Genomic DNA, 21488 nt, shown 5'->3' with positions numbered 1-21488 from the left:
GAGTCCTCATACCACATGCATTTCAGAAATCAGAATCTTTGCTATTCCAGAAAGATACTGTGGCACATGTACTGTGTAGCCTCACCCTCAGCATCTCCAGGAGTACTAGCCGTAGCAACTGCAGTTTGACCCTTGAACAACATGCAATTGAAAATCCACATGGAACCTACAGTCAGTCCTCTGTGTATGTGGTTCCTACCTATCTGTTTCCTCTGTATCTATAGCTCCACATACGCTGATTCAACTGGCTACAATTGTGCAGTATTGGGGTATTTACTGTTGAAAAGCTGAAACTCCAGTACTTTGGCCACCTGATGCAAAGGACTGACTCATTTGAAAAGACCTTGATGCTGGGAAAGACTGAAGGTGGGAGAAGAACGGGACAACGGAGGATGAGATGGTTGGATGGCATCACCGACTCAATGGACATGAGTTTGAGCGAGTTCTGGAAGTTGGTGATGGACAGGGAAGCCTGGCGTGCTGGAGTCCATGGGCTCGCAAAGAGTCAGACCTGACTGAGTGGCTGAACAGAACTGAATTGAACTGAACTATTGAAAAAAAAAATGTATAAGTGAATCTGCACAACCCAAACCCATATTGTCAAGGGTCCACTGAATAATCAAACACCTCAGTGTTTCTGCAGCTAAACAAAATATTCACTGTAGGTGGGATACATAGTGAAAGTGAAGTCGCTCAGTCATGTCCGACTCTTTGCGATACCATGGACTGTAGCCTACCAGGCTCCTCAGTCCATGGAATTTTCCAGGCAAGAGTACCGGAGTGGGTTGCCGTTTCCTTCTCTGGGGATCTTCCCAACCCAGGGATCAAACCCGGGTCTCCTGCACTGCAGGAGGACGCTTTACTGTCTGAGCCACCAGACCTTCTAAGTAGTTTGGTTTTGCTGCCAAATGGATCCTCAAACCAAAAGTCTTACGAGGATGGTGGGCATTGTATTCTCATAAAGGAGCTGAGGACCTCAAAAAGCATCGATCTGAATCTTACGGAAACCTGAACAAACTTTTTGGCCAACTCAATACTTACGCAGCACTGTTCTAAGAGGTTGATTAACACTGACTCATTTAATCCTGAAAAGAACCCCATGAGGTAGGCACTATTGTCATTTTATTGTGTCAGTTGCTTGACTCAATAAATATTTGTTGAGCACCTGGACTAGATGTCTGGGATATCAAGGCTAATAAAACAGTCTCTATTAATGCCTTTATGTTATTAGGGCATCTAAATTACTCAGTTATAAATGTGTGTGATATGTATTGATATAACCAACAGTGATGATGGCTAATAGTTATGGAGTCCCTCCTTACCCTCACCCTCACCCTCACAGCCATGAACCAGATACAGTGCTAAACTCTTTTCTTGCAGTCTTATTTCATCAACCCCTGCAGTGAAGATTGATACCATTTCATTCCCAAGTAACTTGAAGGGCTAGGAATTCTATTAATGTCCCAGCTCTTGGCTTAGTCAACAAAATTCAACTTTCTCCCATGCTTTCATAACCCAGAATCTTTGATATAAAATTGTATAACCTTTTCCTTTATCACCTCTTTAAAAGAAATGAGCGAGTTCTAGTCATGAATTGCAGGTGTCTGAAAACACCAAAGCAGCGAGGGAGAATTTGGGGAGATTTTTTTTGGTTAGGTTAGAAATTGAAGAAACAAGGAGTATCAGTAAGGAAAGATAAAGCTTCACTGTTGTTGTTCAGTCTCTAAGTCATGTCTAACTCTTTGCAACCCCATAAACTGCGGCATGCGAGGCTTCTCTGTCCATCACTATCTCCCTGAGTTTGCTAAAACTCATGTCTATTCAGTCAGTGATGCCATCCAACCATCTTATCCTCTGTTGCCCCTTTCTCCTGTTGCCCTCACTTTTTCCCAGAATCAGGGTCTTTTCCAGTGAGTCTGCTCTTCACATCAGGTGGCCAAAGTATTGGAGCTTCAACATCAGTCCTTCCAATGAATCTTCAGGACTGATTTCCTTTAGGATTGACTGGTTTGATCTCCTTTCAGTGCAAGGGACTCTCAAGAGTCTTCTCCAACACCACAGTTCAAAAGCATCAATTCTTCAGCACTCAGCTTTCTTTATGGTCCAACTCTCACATCCATACATGACTAATGGAAAACCATAGCTTTGACTATACAGACCTTTGTCAACAAAGTGATCTATCTGCTAACTTTCTAGAGTGATTAATGAGAAATCATAGCTGATACTGGAATTAGACACTGAAAATCCCATATATATATCCCAGTTTAAAGTAATAAAGCATATATCCTCTTTTCCTTCACACATATATATTCTCATTCCCAGAGGTAACTACTGATAACACATCAGGGTGTGTCTTCATAGACTGTTTTCTTTGCTGAATCCACATGCCTATGGATCATATTATTCATATGGGTTGCCTTTCTTTTCACACAATAATGTATCATGGACATTATATAGCCCACTGCATCATTCATTTTTCTGAATCTCATTACATAATGTTCCAAACTTAATTATTCCCCTTTTGGTGAGCATTCAATATGTTTATGACTTTTTCCATTAGAAAGAATCCTTCATGGGAATGTAAGTTGGAACACTATTATGGAGAACAGTATAGATTCCTTACAAAAATAAAAATAGAGCTACCATATTGCCCTGTAATCTTAATCCTGGCCATATACCTAGACAAAATTCTAAATTGAAAAGCTACATGCACTCCAATTTCATAGCTGCACTATTTACAATAGTCAAGATATGGAAGCAACCTAAATGTCTATCAATGGAGGAATGCATAAAGTTGTGGTATGTATATACAATGCACACCTGAAACTAACACAATATTGTAAATTAACTATACTTCAATAAAAAGATTAAAAAAATGAAATAACTACCTTCTATCAAAAAATATACATATGTATATATTAATATAAAGAAGGAATCCTGCCATGTACATCTTAATGTCAAGACATAGATCTCCATGGACTTGCGCCCTTATTACTGTAGAATGAATTTCTGGAATTTGAACTGTTGGATCATGGGATATACACATTCTAAATCTTAGTTGGTGCTGACAAACTTTATACTGAGATTTTCAAATTACTGTTTTGGTGGTTCATTATTATTTTGTTTTCTTCTTATCAATTCAAAGAGAGATTTGGCCTAGCTGTTTCCCCATGAGTCTCTAAATCAAAATGATTGTTGAGAGTATGTTGTTCTCAAGTATCTGCTAAGCCTCGAGTGTTTGGACTCCATTCTTGCTTGGAGAACTTGGGTGTCTGCAGAGTGACTATTGGAATCGCTGCTAGCGTCGTGAACAGGAGGCTGTTTCTTCTCCCTGGTCTTCGGGCCCTTGTGTGTGAGTCATGGTCAGCTGAAGTGTGCAGGAGTGTGGCCCATGGTGCTACTCCTCTGTATTGTTTCCTTCTCTGGAACCTGCCATTATTGAAATGAACAAAAGCAAAAACTAAGCAGTGATTAGAGTTTTTTTCCTTCTTCTGTAGTCAGTAATGTGTTATTATAACCCACCCTTTGTAATACACCCACCTTCTACTGGGGGCTAAAGTTTTGTCCATATCCCTGACATTTTATGTATATATAGAGCAGTAAAACTCCTGTTTTTTGTTGATTATGACTTTTCATATGGAGCTGTGAGGATCTTGCCCTAAGCTTGAAAGTATACATGTTCTGAAAGTTAGATACAGCACTATTATTACCTTTCATTGTCTCTCTTATTTTAGCCCACTAGCTTCCAACAGGAGAAGGCAGTGGCACCCCACTCCAGTACTCTTGCCTGGAAAATCCCATGGGTGGAGGAGCCTGGTGAGCTGCAGTCCATGGGGTCACAAAGAGTCGGACATGACTGAGCGACTTCACTTTCACTTTTCACTTTCATGCATTGGAGAAGGAAATGGCAACCCACTCCAGTGTTTTTGCCTGGAGAATCCCATGGGCGGAGGAGCCTGGTAGGCTGCAGTCCATGGGGTCACGAAGAGTTGGACACAACTGAGCGACTTCACTTTCACTTTTCACTTTCACGCATTAGAGAAGGAAATGGCAACCCACTCCAGTGTTCTTGCCTGGAGAATCTCAGGGATGGGGGAGCCTGGTGGGCTGCCGTCTATGGGGTCGCACAGAGTCGGACATGACTGAAACGACTTAGCAGCAGCAGCAGCAGCTTCCAACAGTCATATCTGATCAAGTCTCAAGCCATCTGTAAAACCCTGAGGCCTTAACATTATCTGCAGGACAAAACCCAGTCTCTTGATTGTCTTCCTTATTCTCAATTTTCCTTCCACCCTCACTGTCCTCCATCCCTTTCCCAACACCTTTCATTCCTGTCACTTAAGATTACTGTGATTACTTGTATATTCCTCACAAACTGTATAGATAATTTTAAATTGCTGTTTCACCTCCTGCTTTAAATCTGGCTCAGGAGTCATTTTTTAAAAAATCTTATTTTACAGTGTGCTGGGTCCTCATTGCTGTGTGGGCTTTTGCTCTAGTTGCCGTGAGCGGGGGCCCTCTCCAGCCGCGGTGTCTGGGCTTCTCATTGCAGTGGCGTCTCTTGTTGAGGAGCACGGACTCTAGCACGTTGTGGGCTCAGTTGTAGTTGAGTTCCAGGGTTCTAGAGCGTATGCTGAACAGTTGTGGTGCGTGGGCTCAGTTGCTCTGCAGCATGTGGGATCTTCCTGAGTCAGGGACCAAACCTACGTCTCCTGCACTGGCAGCTGGATTCTTTACCACTGAGCCACCAGGGAAGCCCCAGATGTCACTTTTTAAAAATGGAGCCTTCACAGACCACAGTCCCTCTCTGTGAGAACATGTGTGTTTGTTTTTTTGTATTCTTGATGAATATGAGCTCTCTGAGAGTAAGGACTCTGTGTCCTAAGCATTAGATCTATTGAGTGAATCAACCCTCATAATGAATGTCTGATTGCTTCAGAAGCCATCTTTTTCCATGAAGTTATTGCAACTTATAGTCTTTATTTTATCACAAAATAAAAAAAATCTATAGTTCTTGAAGATTGAGGGCCATTTGGAAGTTATTTTTGCATAATCTACTTAGTAAATTGTAAGGATATAAATTTCAATGTGATAATTTTGATTAACACTCTTTAATTGAGTTCATACCCTGAATCAACAGTGTCACATGTTTGAAATTTGTGGCAGATTTTTAAAATAGCATTTGACTATAGTCTGAATCATGTTGTTATTGTTCAGGCGCTGAGTTGTGTCTAACCCTGTTAGCCCACGGACAGCAGTGCACCAAGCTCCCGTGTCCTTCACTGTCTTCTGGAGAGAAATTACTCAAATTCATTTCCATTGAGTCTATGATGCTATCTAACCATCTTATCCTCTGGCACCCTTTTCTCCTTTTGCCTTCAGTCTTTCCCAGCATCAGGGTCTTTTCCAATGAGTCAGCTCTTTGCAAGAGGTGGCCAAAGCATTGGAGCTTCAGCATCAGTCCTTCCAATGAATATTCAGGGTTGATTTCCTTTAGGATTGACTGATTTGATCTACCTGCTGTCCAAGGGACTCTCAAGAGTCTTCTCCAGAACCACGTTTCGAAAGCATCAGTTCTTCAGCGCTCAGCCTTCTTTATGGTCCAGTTCTCACATCCATACATGACTACTGGAAAAGCCATAGCTTTCACTATATGGACCTTTGTCAGCAATATGTACCTAGAAGGCTCTGTCCCATTTACATGAGGAGACAGTGTCCCAGGCTGTCCAGTACCTCGTGAAGCCTTTTCCCCCAGATTTCTTAACTGAGGTTTCATGATCTCCAAAGGCCTCCTTCTGTGTCTCACCAATACTGTTTCATATGCAACTGATTTCTATCTTGTGTTGTTCTGATACCATCATATATTTAAACACAAAACATTGCGTTGTATATTGTAGTCAGAAAATCTTTGTGAAACAGGTGTATGATCTTCTTACACGTATGTATAAAGTCCCGCAGTGTCTCTACATTGTCCTCAGGGTGAATTTCCAAACTGCTTACCAGGGAAAAGGTAGGAGATTCATTTGTCTTTTTATTTGCTTGTTTATCGTTGGTCCGTAGTTATTGTTATCTTCCTGTTTATCTATCTATCCATCTTTTATGTATCCCTATCCACCTACCATTATATCTACTACTGTGGGCAAGAATCCCTTAGAATAAATGGAGTAGCCATCATAGTCAACAAAAGAGTCCAAAATGCAGTAATTGGATGCAATCTCAGAAATGACAGAATGATCTCTGTTCGTTTCCAAGACAAGCCATTCAATAAAAGAGTAATCCAAGTTTATGCCCTCACCAATCATGCTGAAGAAGCTGAAGTTGAATGGCTCTGTGAAGACCTACAAGACCTTCTAGAACTAACACCAAAAAAGATGTCCTTTTCATTATAGGGGACTGGTATGCAAAAGTAGGAAGTCAGGAAATATCTGGAGTAAGAGACTAATTTGGTCTTGGAGTACAGAATGAAGCAGGGCAAAGGCTAACAGACTTTTGCCAAGAGAACGTACTGGATATAGCAAACACCCTCTTCCAACAACACAAGAGAAGACTCTATGCATGGATATCATCAGATAATCAATACTGAAATCAGATTAATTATATTCTTTGCACCCAAAGATGGAGAAGCTCTATATAGTCAGCAAAAACAAGGCTGGGAGCTGACTGTGGCTCAGATCATGAACTCCTTGTTGCCAAATTCAGACTTAAATTGACGAAAGTAGGGAAAACCACCAGCCCATTCAGATCTAATGAGCGATCTAAGTGAAATCTCTTATGACTATACAGTGGAAGTGACAAGTAGATTCATTCAAGGGATTAGATCTGATAGATAGAGTGCCTAAAGAACTATGGATGGAGGAGGAGGTTTGGAACATTGTACAGGAGGTAGGGATCAAGATGATCCCCAAGAAAAAGAAATGCAAAAAAGGCAAAATGATTATCTGATGAGGGCTTACAAATAGCTATGAAAAGAGAAGCAAAAGGTAAAGGAGAAAAGGAAAGATATACCCATTTGATTGCAGAGTTCCAAAGAATAGCAAGGAGAGATAAGAAAGCCTTCCTCAGTGATCAATGCAAAGAAATAGAGGAAAATAATGGAATGGGAAAGACTAGATATCTCTTCAAGAAAATTAGAGATATCAAGGGAACATTTCATGCAAAGATGGGCTCAATAAAGGATGGAAATGGTATGGACCTAATAGAATTAGAAGATATTAAGAAGACGTGGCAAGAATACACAGAAGACATATATATGGAATTTAGAAAGATGGCAGTGATGACCCTGTATGCAAGACAGCAAAAAAGACACAGATGTGTATAGTGGACTTTTGGACTCAGAGGGAGAGGGAGAGGGTGGGATGATTTGGGAGAATGGCATTGAAACATGTATACTATCATGTAAGAATCAAATCGCCAGTCTATGTCCAATGCAGGATACAGCATGCTTGGGGCTGGTGCACGGGGATGACCCAGAGGGATGTTATGGGGAGGGAGGTGGGAGGGGGGTTGATGTTTGGGAATGCATGTACACCCGTGGTGGATTCATGTCAATGTATGGCAAACCCAATACAGTATTGTAAAGTAAAATAAAGTAAAAATAAAAATTAAAAAAAAAAAAAGAATACACAGAAGAACTGTACAGGGACCCAGATAATCACAATGGTGTGATCACTCACCTAGCGCCAGACATCCTGGAATGCAAAGTCAAGTGGGCCTTAGGAAGCATCACTATGAACAAACCTAGTGGAGGTGATGGAATTCCAGTTGAGCTATTTCAAATCCTGAAAGGTGATGCTGTGAAAGTGCTGCACTCAATATGCCAGCAAATTGGAAAACACACCAGTGGCCACAGGACTGGAAAAGGTCAGTTTTCATTCCAATCCCAAAAAAAGGTAATGCCAAAGAATGTTCAAATTACCACACAATTGCACTTATCTCACACTCTAGTAAAGTAATGCTCAAAATTCTCCAAGCCAGGCTTCAACAGTATGTGAACCGTGAACTTCCAGATGCTCAAGCTGGATTTAAAAAAGGGAGAGGAAGCAGAGATCAAATTGCCAACATCCGTTGGATCATTGAAAAAGCAAAAGAGTTCCAGAAAACCATCTTCTTCTGCTTTATTGACTATGCCAAAGCCTTTGACTGTGTGGATCACAATAAACTGTGGAAAATTCTTTGAGAGATGGGAATATCAGACCACCTGACCTGCCTCCTGAGAAATCTGTATGCAGATCAAGAAGCAACAGTTAGAATTGGACATGGAACAACAGACTGGTTCCAAATCGGGAAAGGAGTACATCAAGGCTGTATATTGTCACACTGCTTATTGAACTGCTATGCAGAGTACATCATGAGAAATGCTGGACTGGATGAAGCACAAGCTGGAATCAAGATTGCCAGGAGAAGTATCAATAACCTCAGATATGCAGATGATACCACCCTTATGGCAGAAAGTGAAGAACTATAGAGCCTCCTGATGAAAGTGAAAGAGGAGAGTGAAAAAGTTGGCTTAAAACTCAACATTCAGAAAACTAAGATCATGGCACCTGGCCCCATCACTTCATGGCAAATAGATGGGGAAACTGGGGAAACAGTGACAGGTTTTATTTTGGGGGCTCCAGAATCACTGCAGATGGTGATTACAGCCATGAAATTAAAAGACGCTTGCTCCTTGGAAGAAAAGTTATGACCAACCTAGACAACATATTAAAAAGCAGAGACGTTCCTTTGCCAACAAAGGTCCATCTAACCAAAGCTATGGTTTTTCCAATGGTCAGGTATGGATGTGAGAGTTGGACTGTGAAGAAAGCTGAGCACCAAAGAATTGATGCTTTTGAACTGTGGTGTTGGTGAAGACTCTTAAGAGTCCCTTGGACAGCGATGAGATCCAACCCGTCTATCCTAAAGGAAATCAGTCCTGAATATTCATTGGAAGGTCTGATGCTGCAGCTGAAACTCCAATACTTTATCCACCTGATATGAAGAACAGACTCATTAGAAAAGACCCTGATGCTGGGAAAGATTGAAGGCAGGAGGAGAAGGGAACGACAGAGGATGAGATGGTTGGATGGCATCACCAACTCAATGGACATGAGTTTGAGTAAACTCCAGGAGTTGGTGATGGACAGGGAGGCCTGGTGTGCTGCAGTCCATGGGGTTGCAAAGAGTTGGACATGACTGAGCAGCTGAACTGAACTGATCTACGTACCCGCCCCATTTCTGAGCGCTCCCTTTGGCAGCCTGGGTAAGCCTGTGTTCTGTCTTGCCTCTGGGGCTGGGTGTGAAATACCTGTGAAAGTGAAAGTGTTAGTCCCTCAGTCCTGTTAGACTCTTTGGGACCCCATGGACTGTAGCCCGCCAAGCTCCTCCATCCATGGGATTTTCCAGGCAAGAATACTGGAGTGGGTTGCCATCTGCTTCTCTAGGGGATCTTCCTGACCCAGGGATCGAACCTGGTTTTTCACATTGCAGGTCTGCAATGCAGGTCAATTGTAGTGACCTGCAATATGGTCACTGCAATTAATGACCGTATTAATTATTTTAGTCTCTTCTAACTACAAGAGACTTTAAAGTGTTAGTCACTCCGACTTGTCTGACTCTGAGACTCCGTGGACTGTCATCTAGCATCTGAGCTATCAGGGAAGCAGTGAAATAGCTGGCCCACAGATTTATCCTAGTTTGTAGCACATCCTTAAATAGATGAGCACTCATCTCTCCCACAAAACTGAGTTTGAGGAAGGCAGAGGTCACATTCAGCTAACTTGTTATGATGTGGCATGTTGCAGGTACTGTGTAAATATTCTTGCATGAATAAATGAAAGAATATATTTTATCCCACTAGGTGTCCCCAGCCTCTTTTACAGTGCCTAGCACATATTAAAGCACCCAATATTTATGAATGAATAAATGTTAATGATTATCTAACACCATAGCAATTACTTCTACTTTCTCTTCTATTTGAATATGAGACTTTTTGTTGTTTGTGAAGGTTTTCACCTGAACATTCTTCCTTGAACCTCTTGCACTGCAAAAAAAAAAAAAGTATTGCTGTGAAATAACACTTCCCTATTTTTAAAAAAATTTTGATCCCTTATTTGAATAATAACCAGTAATGCAATTAAATAACTATGTTGTGCTATTTGAAGTTAACAAACAAAAAAGGAACTGTTGCCAGGCTGCCAATTTTAAAATAATAGCATATGAAACTTTTTTCTATGTGCTATCCAAACCAGAGTATGTTTGCAACACTGTTCTTTTTTTTAAATTTTAAAAAGAATTTGTTACTTATTGTTCATATGTGCAAAAATAATTCACTTATCTGTGCAGACATTCTTGTTTAGTGAAAAGTCCTTAGAACAGACAAGGAAATACCCATGCATTTGGGGAGGGATGGGATGTTGAGCCTCACATTCAGGTCTTGGTGCTTTAAAATACTGGAACTGAGTTTGAAATGTAACCTGTGACAAGGCAGTTGACAAGAATACTTGCTGAACCCGTGTAAGTACCACAGTGGAATGTGCTTGTGTTACCATCTACTGAAACATTAACCTACAGTTTAGAAATATAAAAAGTTTTGCATACTGCATGAGTAGATGAGTGACCATGTTAATTATTTTTAGTCTCTTCTAACTACAAGAGACTTTAAAGTGTGAGTCAGTCAGTCATGTCTGACTCTTTGAGACTCAATGGACTGTCGTCTACTAGGCTCCTCTGTCCATGGAATTCTCCAGACAAGAATACTAGAGTGGTAGCCATTCCCTTCTCCAGAGGATCTTCCCAATCCAGCGGTTGAACCTCGGTCATGCATTGCAGGCAGATTTTATTATCATCTGCTGATGCTGCTAAGTCGCTTCAGTCATGTCCAGCCCTGTGCAACCCCATGTACAGCAGCCCACCAGGCTCCCCTGTCCACCAGATTATCTAGGCAAGAATACTGAAGTGGGTTGCCACTTCCTTCTCCATTTTACCATCTGAGTCACCAGGAAAGCCCAAACCCTCACATTATAAAGCCTCAGAGCTCAGCTCCAGAGAAGTTAAATAAATTATCTAGGTCATTGAGTTTGTTAATGACAGAGGCAGGATTAAAATCTAGATTTTCTGATCTCAGTATAATGTTCTTTTATTTTTCATTATAAGATTTCTACAAATGAATGTGTTTGGTTCCACAAAGGTAGATGAAGCTTAGAAAGCTACTTGAGATAGTGAGAGGTTTTCTTCAGGGAAATAAAGGGTAATGTCAGTTTGTAGGCACTGGCCCAAGGCCCCGTGCTGCCACGCCTTTTATTTTATGAGCTAAATGGGAATAGGAAAATGAGATGGTACAGAAACTGGTTGTATGTTGCCGGTCCTACACCTGGAATAACTTTGCCCTTGTCCCCTGCACTACAAAACAGCAGTCAACATTGCTAGCCCTGAAGATAGATATCTTGCCTCCTGGAGCCAATTTTTCAGCCATTTTTTTCCCTCTGTGCAACAGACATCCCTCTCTCCTATTCCCTACTGTGAGGGGTGCTGCCTCCAATTTCCAATTCCATTTAATGATTAGAGGAGAAAAGATGAAACATCAGCATTTTAGAACCTACAGTGGTAAAGATTCCACCTGCCAATACAGGAGATGCAACAAGAGATGTGGATTCGATCCCTGGGTCAGGAAGATCCACTAGAGAGGGAAATGGTAGTCCACTCCGGTTTTCTTGCCTGGAAAAGCCCATGGATAGAGGAGCCTTTTGGGCTACAGTTCATGGGGTCACAGTCAGTCAGTCACGACCTAGCATCTGAGGGCACGTGCACACACACACACACACACACACACACACATCCACGTGCATGTGTGCTAAATTGCTTCAGTAGTATCTGACTCCTTGCAACCCTATGGACAATAGCCTACCTGAATCCTCAGTCCATGGGATTCTCCAGGCAAGAATACTGGAATGGGCTGCCATTTCATTCTCCCAACAAAAGTACTTGTAAACTATAAAAAACAAATGACTTCCCACCTTCAGGATTTTTTCTTAAATGTCTGTCTGAGCAAATACATCAAGACAGAAAACTAAAGTGAAGTATAACACTGTGAAAGGTAAATGCAAACAGTTTTGCAAGGGTTATATGTGTTCATGTCTGCAAAATGCAGAGGAATCAACAGGAAAACTGAAAAAAGTGTTAGAAGTGCATTAAAAAGAGCTTCTCACAGTTTTGGTGTGCTAATGACCCCCTATCCCAATGGAGGGCTAGAATTGGAGTTGCCCAAAATTATCTGACCTGAAGGAGAATACGTTTGGGAAACTGTCTGTGGTGATTCTGCCAACACAGGAAGGATCTGTCTCACCATTTAAAGACAGACGACCTAGTGGGCATGTTTCCACGTAGCATGGACTACACATCAGTGTATGTGTGCTGATGCCAAAGAAGCTAAATTAAATCCTTGTCAAAATATTTATGGGTTTGATCAAAGCTGTTAGAATATAGCTCCCACGTGTTTCTAGCTTTTTAGGATCTTTCTGTCTACTGATGGTATGGGTGACTGATAATCTTAATTTCAAGTGGCTTACATGTTTAACCTAATGTGTTGTTAGGTTTGATAAATAAAAGTCTTATATTTGGGGTGTTTTTCTGAGCAACACCATACTGTTACCTTCAGTGAAATTGTGAAATATATTTTCCTAGCAGCAATTAAGTTACAAAACTACCTTTAAGTTTTCTAGTGAACAAATCTAAATCATAATTAGATTGAGCCTGTCTCTTTTTGAGTAGAGCAAGCTCCGTTTCATTCACTACCTGAAGGGTGTTAGCTTCTTGAGTTCTTATTAAGAATAATGTGCTCCAGCACTGTGGGTCTGTTTCTTACAACATTTTAAGAAATGATATTTCTATGCCTGACAATAGCTTTTTGTCAAGAGTGTTTCCAGGTGCTCGGCTTAAAGATCCCATCTCCATAAATACCAGTGCCCTTAGTATGGCATCTTTATGAAGAATACCTTGACATACTCTTAGTTTCTAAGGACTTATCACTGGGCTCAACTTCATACATATCCCTCTCTCTATTTATTCTGCCAAGGACCTTCAGATTCTATAAACCTGCATGCATCCCATTAATCCTGCATTTTTAGAATGCCCTTTAAGAAACATGGGTTTTTGCCTAAGATGCTTTTCAATGAGCATAGCTTTCTAAATTCTAACACCCACTTAAAGGAAAGCATAATTGAACTAAGACCCTTTGCAGTTCTCTTGAACTGAAAAGTTCTGAAGTTTAGGACACTATAATAGAAGAAAGAAAATACATTTCCCTGCTAATCTGTTCAAAGTTTTCTGTCTTATTTCTCAAACCTAAATGTTTAGAGCTTGTGGAGAAAACCAAAGCGTCATTTCCACTATGCATGAGAAAGAGAGGAGGAGGAAGGTTTGGGAAGGGTAGCAAATCAACTGGGCACCGAGAATGGGGAAGGAGATGATTTTTTCTCCTGGGTAAAAGTATTGAGTATGGCTCCTTTCTCTGTAAGTGCTTTAGAAATGGTAACAATAACTGTGTGTGTGTGTGTGTGAACAATTACAATAACTCAGTAAAATGGTCTCTTTCCTCCTTACCCAAGGATTTCCTGCTGCAGATATTTACTGTGTTCCGAATATTGATACGCCCAGAGATGTTTCCAAAGGACTGGACTGTCATGCGCTTGGTGGCTAACAAGTAAGACATTTACATTGATGATAATTGCAACTCATTGAATATGGGAAGAGGAGAATATGAAATGATACAGTCACCTTTATCTCAAATTTGAAACCTCCAAATCCTGGAGTTCTTTTTCTTTGCTTCTGAGTTAACTTGTCTCACTTGTTTTGTTTGTTTCTTGCTTGCTTGCTTGCTTTTCCTAATCATTACTATTTGTTCTAAATAGGTAGTATGTTAACATAGCTCAAAAATCAAACAGTATAACAGAGTATGCCTGGAGAAGTCCCCTCTCCCACCTACTTTACCCCTACTTCCAGCCTGCAATAACCGCTTTTATTTGTTTCTTGCATGTCCTCCCACTGTTCCTTTATGCAGAGCTTAGCAGATAGCAGAATAAATGAACTGTCCTGCAAATCTTTCTTTTACATAAAATCCTGGCAATCTTTCCAAGTCAGTATGTAGAAAGCCCCTCATTATCTTTTGTAGCTGTATAATATTCCATTGACTAAATGTACCATAGGTTATTTAATACCAGCTTTGTTTCTGGACCCTTGAGTCATTTCTGATCTTTCTTAACTCATTTTAACTCAGAGAATATGTTCAGCATCTCCCATGTGCTGAGCACTGGAAATAAGATAGGATCCCCGAGTTAGGCAGGTGAAGATTGAAGTTCCTTTTACACACGTGAGTGATGTGACGAACAGAAGGCTGAAAATAGTGCTCTGAAGGAAGTTCAGGAAGAGATACAGACGTTTGGGGAGTTACTGATGTTGGCAAAATTAGCTTATATTAAGCATATTGGGAGGAAAAAGTAAAATGATCTGAGGTCAATAGTTGAATGAGTAGGAACCAGGAAAGGAGAGTAAGGGATGGTCAGAAGGGCCTTCTATTCCAGGAGCTATTCCTGGAGGGCACAGCATCATGGGTTTATCTGCTCTCACACTTTTGGCCTCTATTGTCTCAGGATTTGAAATGAATATGAAGTGGGGTTTTTTGTTGTTGTTGTTGTTTGTTTGTTTTTAAGAAAGTGGCTTGATCTTTATCTCCACACTTATAATTTACCCTATTTCACAAGCATCCTTTCCTTCTAGCCCACATTTGCCTGCCTCTTCTTCCTCCTCTTCTCCCATCCCCTAAACCCTCATGCTCAGGGTGAAGGTTGGATTCTTCAGGTATCTGTTCATGGGTCAAAAACATCCTTTGTCCTCCCCAGGTTCCCAAATACGATGAAGGTAAGAGCCCCAGGAAGATAGGGTTTGATGTTGATTAGAGATGCCTAATGTGGCTTCTGCTGCAGTACACATTTAGAGATGAGGAGGTGTTAAAATGCTGTGTTAAAAACTTTGTGAAGTAACAAATTGTATAATATGGCATATTATATTTTACATAAGTACAGAAACAGCTTTTCCATTTTGAAGACTAATTGAGAATCCTGAAATAGCTCTCTTTAGAGTTCAGCATATCTAGTTTGATATCTGTGAGTGGAATCAAATCTCTCTTCATCTGAATGTCCAGATGCTGCAGGTTTAAGTGGGAACCACTGGTCATGCTTCTGGCCTCATTACCAAACAGCAAACATTCTGGGTACCTGGAGAGGGTGTTGAGTGGTCCAGGCAGCCAGCACAGGAAGGGGTCTGTGCTGCTGACATCATCATTTGGTCATCCTGCCTGCCCTGTGCAGAGGGACATTTTGACTTGAATTAGAATTTCCAGCGGCAGACATTCAAACTGAAAGTGAGTTTAACATTTTGTTCCTTTTGTACAAAGGTGGTGGTTGAGCTTCTGAAAACCATGACAATCATGTGGCTTATGATAGGAAATGCCATCTCACTCTGTCACCACCTAAAAATCTCTACTATACTTGGCAAGACTTTATGGTCATGTGAGTGGGGAGCACACTTAGAAGTCAGATTTTGTTTTTGAGTAAACTTATGATGTTCAAGATTTCCATCCCTAATGTTAGCCAAATAGGAGCATGGTTCTGTTAGAGGTGAGCTCTGTGTAATGTGTGTAAACCAAAGATTAGTCCCATAGCAAACCTAAGAAAAAGGTCATAAGACTTTGCTGAATGCAGTACCATCATTCCACTGACATCCAAGTCAGTGCTGATAGGAATCTGGCACTACTTTTCCCCTGGTGATGTCTGGCTGTGGTATATCCAACCTAATTCATAGACAGGACTCCACAGCCTGTGAACCACCTGCCAAGTTGGAATAGACCCCCTGACTTCTGCTGTTCGCTTTCCTCTCCTCTCCTCATTTAACTGTCATAGTCATTTCCCATTCAAACCTTGAAAGCATGTGGGATCTTTCTTGTGTGATAATGGTTTTTCCAGTGGTCATGTATGGATGTGAGAGTTGGACTATAAAGCTGAGCGCTGAAGAATTGATGCTTTTGAACTGTGGTGTTGGTGAAGACTCTTGAGAGTCCCTTGGACTGCAAGGAGATCCAACCAGTCCATCCTAAAGGAGATCAGTCCTGGATATTCATTGGAAGGACTGATGCTGACACTGAAACTCCAATACTTTGGCCACCTGATGCGAAGACCTGACTCATTTGAAAAGACCCTGATGCTGGGAAAGATTGAAGGCAGGAGGAGAAGGGAATGACAGAGGATGAGATGGTTGGATGGCATCACCGACTAATGGACATGAGTTTGAGTGAACTCCAGGAGATGGTGATGGACAGGGAGGGGCCTGGCGTGCTGCAGTCCATGGGCTTGCAAAAAGTTGGACATGACTGAGTGACTGAACTGAACTGAACTGAAAGTTCAGAAATAAACCTTCAGCTGTTTGTGTCTTATCTGTTAAAAAATATAAACATCAATAGTATTGATAGAGAAATAAATCTCTGAAAGATATTTTAAATATGTTAAAGAGCCCACACCAGGAATTAAAAGGTTTTACTTTGTTAAATTGTATAGAAGCAAGTTTCAGAAGCTAGATCTAGGTCCCTGAAGTTGACCACCTTTTCTTCCATGAGACTAACTTTCTTAGAAAAATATTTGAGAAGTGTCCCTCAAAGAGACATTTATACCTAAACTTCCACTTTTACTACCCACTTGTATGCTTGATACATGTCAAATTGATGGTAACTGGCCCAGAAGTCACCATTGCCTAGGCTTGAACTCAGTTGAATAGCCCATCCCACAAAGTACGTGTTCTTTTATATGTTGGTCCTTTCTTCCAGTGTTTTCAAGTCAGTTAAATGCTATCTTTAAACTGTGCTGTCCCAAATCCTGTAGCTTCTCTGCATTATGTGAAGTCCTACCAAAAGCTATGACTTATAAATACCTGGCTGTTAGTATGGTCTTTTGTTTTTTTCTACCTGAATGTCTCACATTGTGTGTCCAGGCTAAATTTCCCAAGAATAAGAAAGCTGACTTCTGCTTGACTGCAAAGCTTAATTGTGCCTGGCCACTGTAAGTTCTTGGTAGATGTTTCACATGAGGACAACTGCTCAATCTGAGAAAGAAGGAACATAAGGAAGATGAAAATTGAGTACCAAAAATACAGGGCACTTTGAGACAGGCTTCTCTCCACCCTCTTCCATACACATTGCAAAATACAGTACAAAAATAAAGTCACAGCTTTATACATATTTTCAAGATTTGCTTAGTGAGGAAAGTAAAAATTCCCTAGCCCTGCAGTTAAAATTTCAGACCCTTATTTTGTTTATCTTCTCTGCATGTTGGCTTCAAACATTTACTTTTGTGTGTGTGTGTGTGTGTGTGTGTTTTCCCACCAAACACTGAATTGTTAGCTGATCATTACCTTCACCAGTTTATGTTCAAATGAGATATATAGCAAATAAGTGATTTATGGAATCAGAGAGTCTTAGGGAAGGTCATCCATTCCTTCATTGACTCCATTCAGTAAATATTTTCTAGTGCCTAATCTGTAAAATAAATGTCATCATGATAAAAAGCACAGTTCTGAGAGGGGAGCTGTGAAAGGAACTTTGTTCTAGACTGGAATAGGAGTTTTTATAAAGACGTGAGACTTGAGCTGAAATCTGTAGCAGGAGTTAATAGGTAGACAGCAAAGAAAGACTTATTATCAGCAGGAATAGCATACACACAGGCCCTGTGGTCAGAGTGAAGATGGCACATTCAAGGATCTGGAAGACTGTGTGGAGGAAATGGGAGGAGGGAAGGAACCAGTAAAAATGAAGTTGGAAGAAGACAAGGTCCAGATATTAGAGGGTAAAGAGACAAGAGAGAAACCAGGAAAGACCAGTTAGGAGCTTAATAACAGCACTCTGGGTAAGAGAAGATGACGAGTTGAACAGGTGGATTGCAATGAAGGTAGTGGGAAGATCGATTTTTCAAAATTTTTTATTTGTTTTTTTATTGAAGGATAATTGCTTTACAGAATTTTGTTGTTTTCTGTCAAACCTCAACATGAATCAGCCATGGTTATACATATATCCCCTCCCTTTTGAAATTCCCTCCTATCTTCCTCCCTACCCCACCTCCCTGGGTTGATACAGAGCCCCTGTTTGAAAACAGAGATGACAAGACTTGGAGATGGCTGAATGTGGGCAGGAGAGAAAAAAGTTTGAAGATGGCTCTTAGAATTGTGGCCTCAACAGAAGGGCAAATGGTATTAACATTCACTTAAATGGAAGATACTGAGAGAGGAATGGGAGAGGTGAGGGATCTTTGGTTGAGCAGAAATTTGAGATGCTGTTAGATACCCAAGTGGAGATGTGGAGAAGAGGCTGGACATGCTTGTACAGAGCTCAGAGAAGTGAAGACTAGCGACATGCTAATACATTTGAGGTCCTTGGCATTGGGTAGTATTTGAAGTCATCAAACTGAATGAGAGCACTCTAGAGGAAAGTACAGATTGGAAAGAGAAGCATCCTTAAGACTGGGCCCTGCAACATGCCCATCTTCCAAGGTCAAGATGTTTGGAAGCCACCAGCAACAGAGATGGAAGAGGAGCAGCCTTTGATGTAAGGCGAGAACCAGAAGGGCATAATATCAACCATCTGAGGAAGATATTTCATAAAGGAAGGCGTCTGGGGAGGTTGGAGGATGAAGACTGACAACTATCCCTGGGTTTTGGCAGTGGGATGCAGATACTGGTGACCTTGACAAGTGCTATTTCAGTAGAGTGATAAAGATGAAAGTCTTATCAGAGTGAATTCGAGCGCAGATGGGAATTGAAAAAAATGAAAGCAATAATTATCAGCTCTTTAGAAGATTTTGCTGTAAGAAGGAGCAGAGAAATGTGGCTATATCTGGAAGGAGATATGAACGCTAAGATTCATTTCTGAATATGGAATATTATGCATGTTGGTTTACAGATAGGGAGGGCACAGGAAAAAGAAATATTGATAGTGCTAAAGAAAACAGGCCTAAGTGAAGAAACAGTGTCCCTAGGTAAGCCAGTAGGGGTGGGATCAAGTACAGGATTTTTCATTGTGCCTGTCTGAGAACACCTTTCCTGAAGGTAGCGCTGTCCGCTGTCAACTCGCACTGGAAATTAGGTGAGCTGTGTAAGCATGCAGTTTAGCTCCGTTGACATTGTTTTTTGTGGTGAGACTTTCTCAATGAAGGAAGCTCACCACACCTAGGATAGCACTGATAAAGTACCCAGCAGGAAGCTTGGCTTTAGCTAGGAGCATTGATCCGTTGTAACAGGAAGGAAGATGAAGTATGTGACACAGACTATGCAAAGTTTGATGTTAGAGTAGATGATCTGTTGAAAGTGAAAAATTGAAAGTGTTAGTTGCTTAGTCATGACCAATTCTTTTCAACCCTGTGGACTGCAGCCCTTCAGGCTCCTCTATCCATGGAATTTTCCAAGCAAGAATACTGAAGGGGGTTACCATTCCCTTTTCCGGGGGATCTTCCCCACCTGGGGATTAAGCCAGATTGCCTGCATTGCAGGCAAATTCTTTACCATTTGAGCCACCAGGGAAGCCTGAGGTCTGCCAGGCTCCTCTGTCATGGAATTTTCCAGGCAAGAATACTGGAAAAGGTAATCATTCCCTTCTCCAGATGTTCTTCCCAACCCAGGGACTGAGCCAGGGTCTCCTGCCTTGCAGGAAGATTCTTTATCATCTGAGCCACCAGGGAAGCTCATCATCTGTTGAAGACTCATTGAAAAATAATTACTACTGTTTTTTGTGGGGTTTTTCTATTAGGGTCATTGTCTTTAAATACTTTACTGTAGTGGGAGGGGGGGGGAACGTGGGGGAGGATAGTGATTTTTACCAAAAACTATATTACTAAGAGAAATGTGCCATACTTCCAGAGTTATAGCAAATATTTACAAAAGAATTGCCTGCATCTCCTGGTGAGGTGTGAGGGGTTGGTAGAATGAATACATGAGGAAAGGCAAGAATTCATTAGGATTTAAGTCTAATAGGCCAAACAAACAGACAAAAACTGAGGCTGTTGCCACATGAGTGATTTTATACCAACACTGCCCAGAGGAGAAGGTCATGGAATTTCTAAAAATCCTTCCATTTCAATCCTTGTTGATTCTTTTGACCTCACCTGCACTGCATACCTCCTTGACTAAAAGCAGAGTCACTTCTTTTCCTGCCTTCCTGTTTTGGCTTATTCTGTGACCTCCACTTGGAGTGGCTTTCTCCATCAGCTTTGCCTGTCTTAATCTCAGTCTCTTCTTCAAAATATGTATAGAAACAGTATTGGTTCCTTTACAGTGATAAATGTGCCATACCAATAATAGATGTTAATAATAAGGGAAACTGGGTATGACGTTTACAGGAACTCTCTGTATTATCTTTGCAATAATCCTGTAAGCCTAAAACTGTTCTTAGAAAAAGTTTATTTAAAAAAAATAGCTATAGAAAAGTATAAAAAGTTCTACAAGGCTTACATTTTAGAAATATCTAGTACAGTCTTTGGACTCTGTGGGAGAGGGAGAGGGTAGGATGATTTGGGAGAATGGCATTGAAACATGTATAATATCATATATGAAATGAGTCGCCAGTCCAGGTTCAATGCATGATACTGGATGCTTGGGGCTGGTGCACTGGGACGACCCAGAGGGATGGTACAGGGAGGGAGGAGGGAGGGCGGTTCAGGATGGGGAACATGTGTATACCTGTGGCGGATTCATGTTGATGTATGGCAAAACCAATACAATATTGTAAAGTAATTAACCTCCAATTAAAATACATAAATTTATATATTAAAAAAAGAAAGAAATATCTAGTACAGCAAATAATTATCACAAACCATAGATTTAAATACTGGTTTGAAACTGCAGTCATTCAGCAAACACTTACTGGGCTAGGCCTTTGGTGATGCAGTATTTACCATAGACAAATTTCCCAAATATCATTGCTCACCAAGTTCCAACCCTCATCTGTCTTCTTTTCCATCTCTAACCCCAGACCTCACAATGCATGATCACATGTATCAGAATCATGTGGCTGAGCCCCGGCGTGATCTCACCAAGCCATAGCCTCTGGTGAGACCCTAAAGCCTTGTATATCTTTCAGGTGCTACTCATGTACTGACATTTGAGGACCACTAGCTTAGGTCACGGAGAAAGCAATGGCAACCCACTCCAGTACTCTTGCCAGGAGAATCCCAGGGATGGCGGAGCCTGGTGGGCTGCCATCTATGGGGTCGCACAGAGTCGGACATGACTGAAGCAACTTAGCAGCAGCAGCTTAGGTCAGTTTCCTCCGATGGCTGTCCAGGATTTTGATCTGCCCTCTTAACCCTCCAGCTTATAGGGAATTTGTCATCCTCCAAGTTTAGAGCTCCTTAGTTTTTCAGTACACAAACATTAACCTTATTGATGCCCAGTTTATCTAAAAACTGGATATTGGAATCCAA

The 21488-nt window shown here is 41.1% G+C and overlaps 1 protein-coding gene across 2 annotated transcripts in view; it reads left to right on the top strand.

Moving 5' to 3' along the window:
- Window positions 1-21488, top strand: part of DOCK4 (dedicator of cytokinesis 4) — a 472836-nt gene that overhangs the window by 363817 nt on the left and 87531 nt on the right. For both annotated transcript variants that reach the window (XM_005679177.3, XM_018047173.1), the window contains exon 27: window positions 13584-13678. In XM_005679177.3, the coding sequence (XP_005679234.2) occupies window positions 13584-13678 (95 nt within the window). The remainder of the gene's footprint in view (window positions 1-13583; window positions 13679-21488) is intronic.

Source organism: Capra hircus, chromosome 4 (genome assembly GCF_001704415.2).
Source record: "Capra hircus breed San Clemente chromosome 4, ASM170441v1, whole genome shotgun sequence".
Classification (NCBI taxonomy): Eukaryota; Metazoa; Chordata; class Mammalia; order Artiodactyla; family Bovidae; genus Capra; species Capra hircus.
Note: the sequence above shows the minus strand (reverse complement) of the source record. Positions and strands in the feature narration are given on the sequence as shown.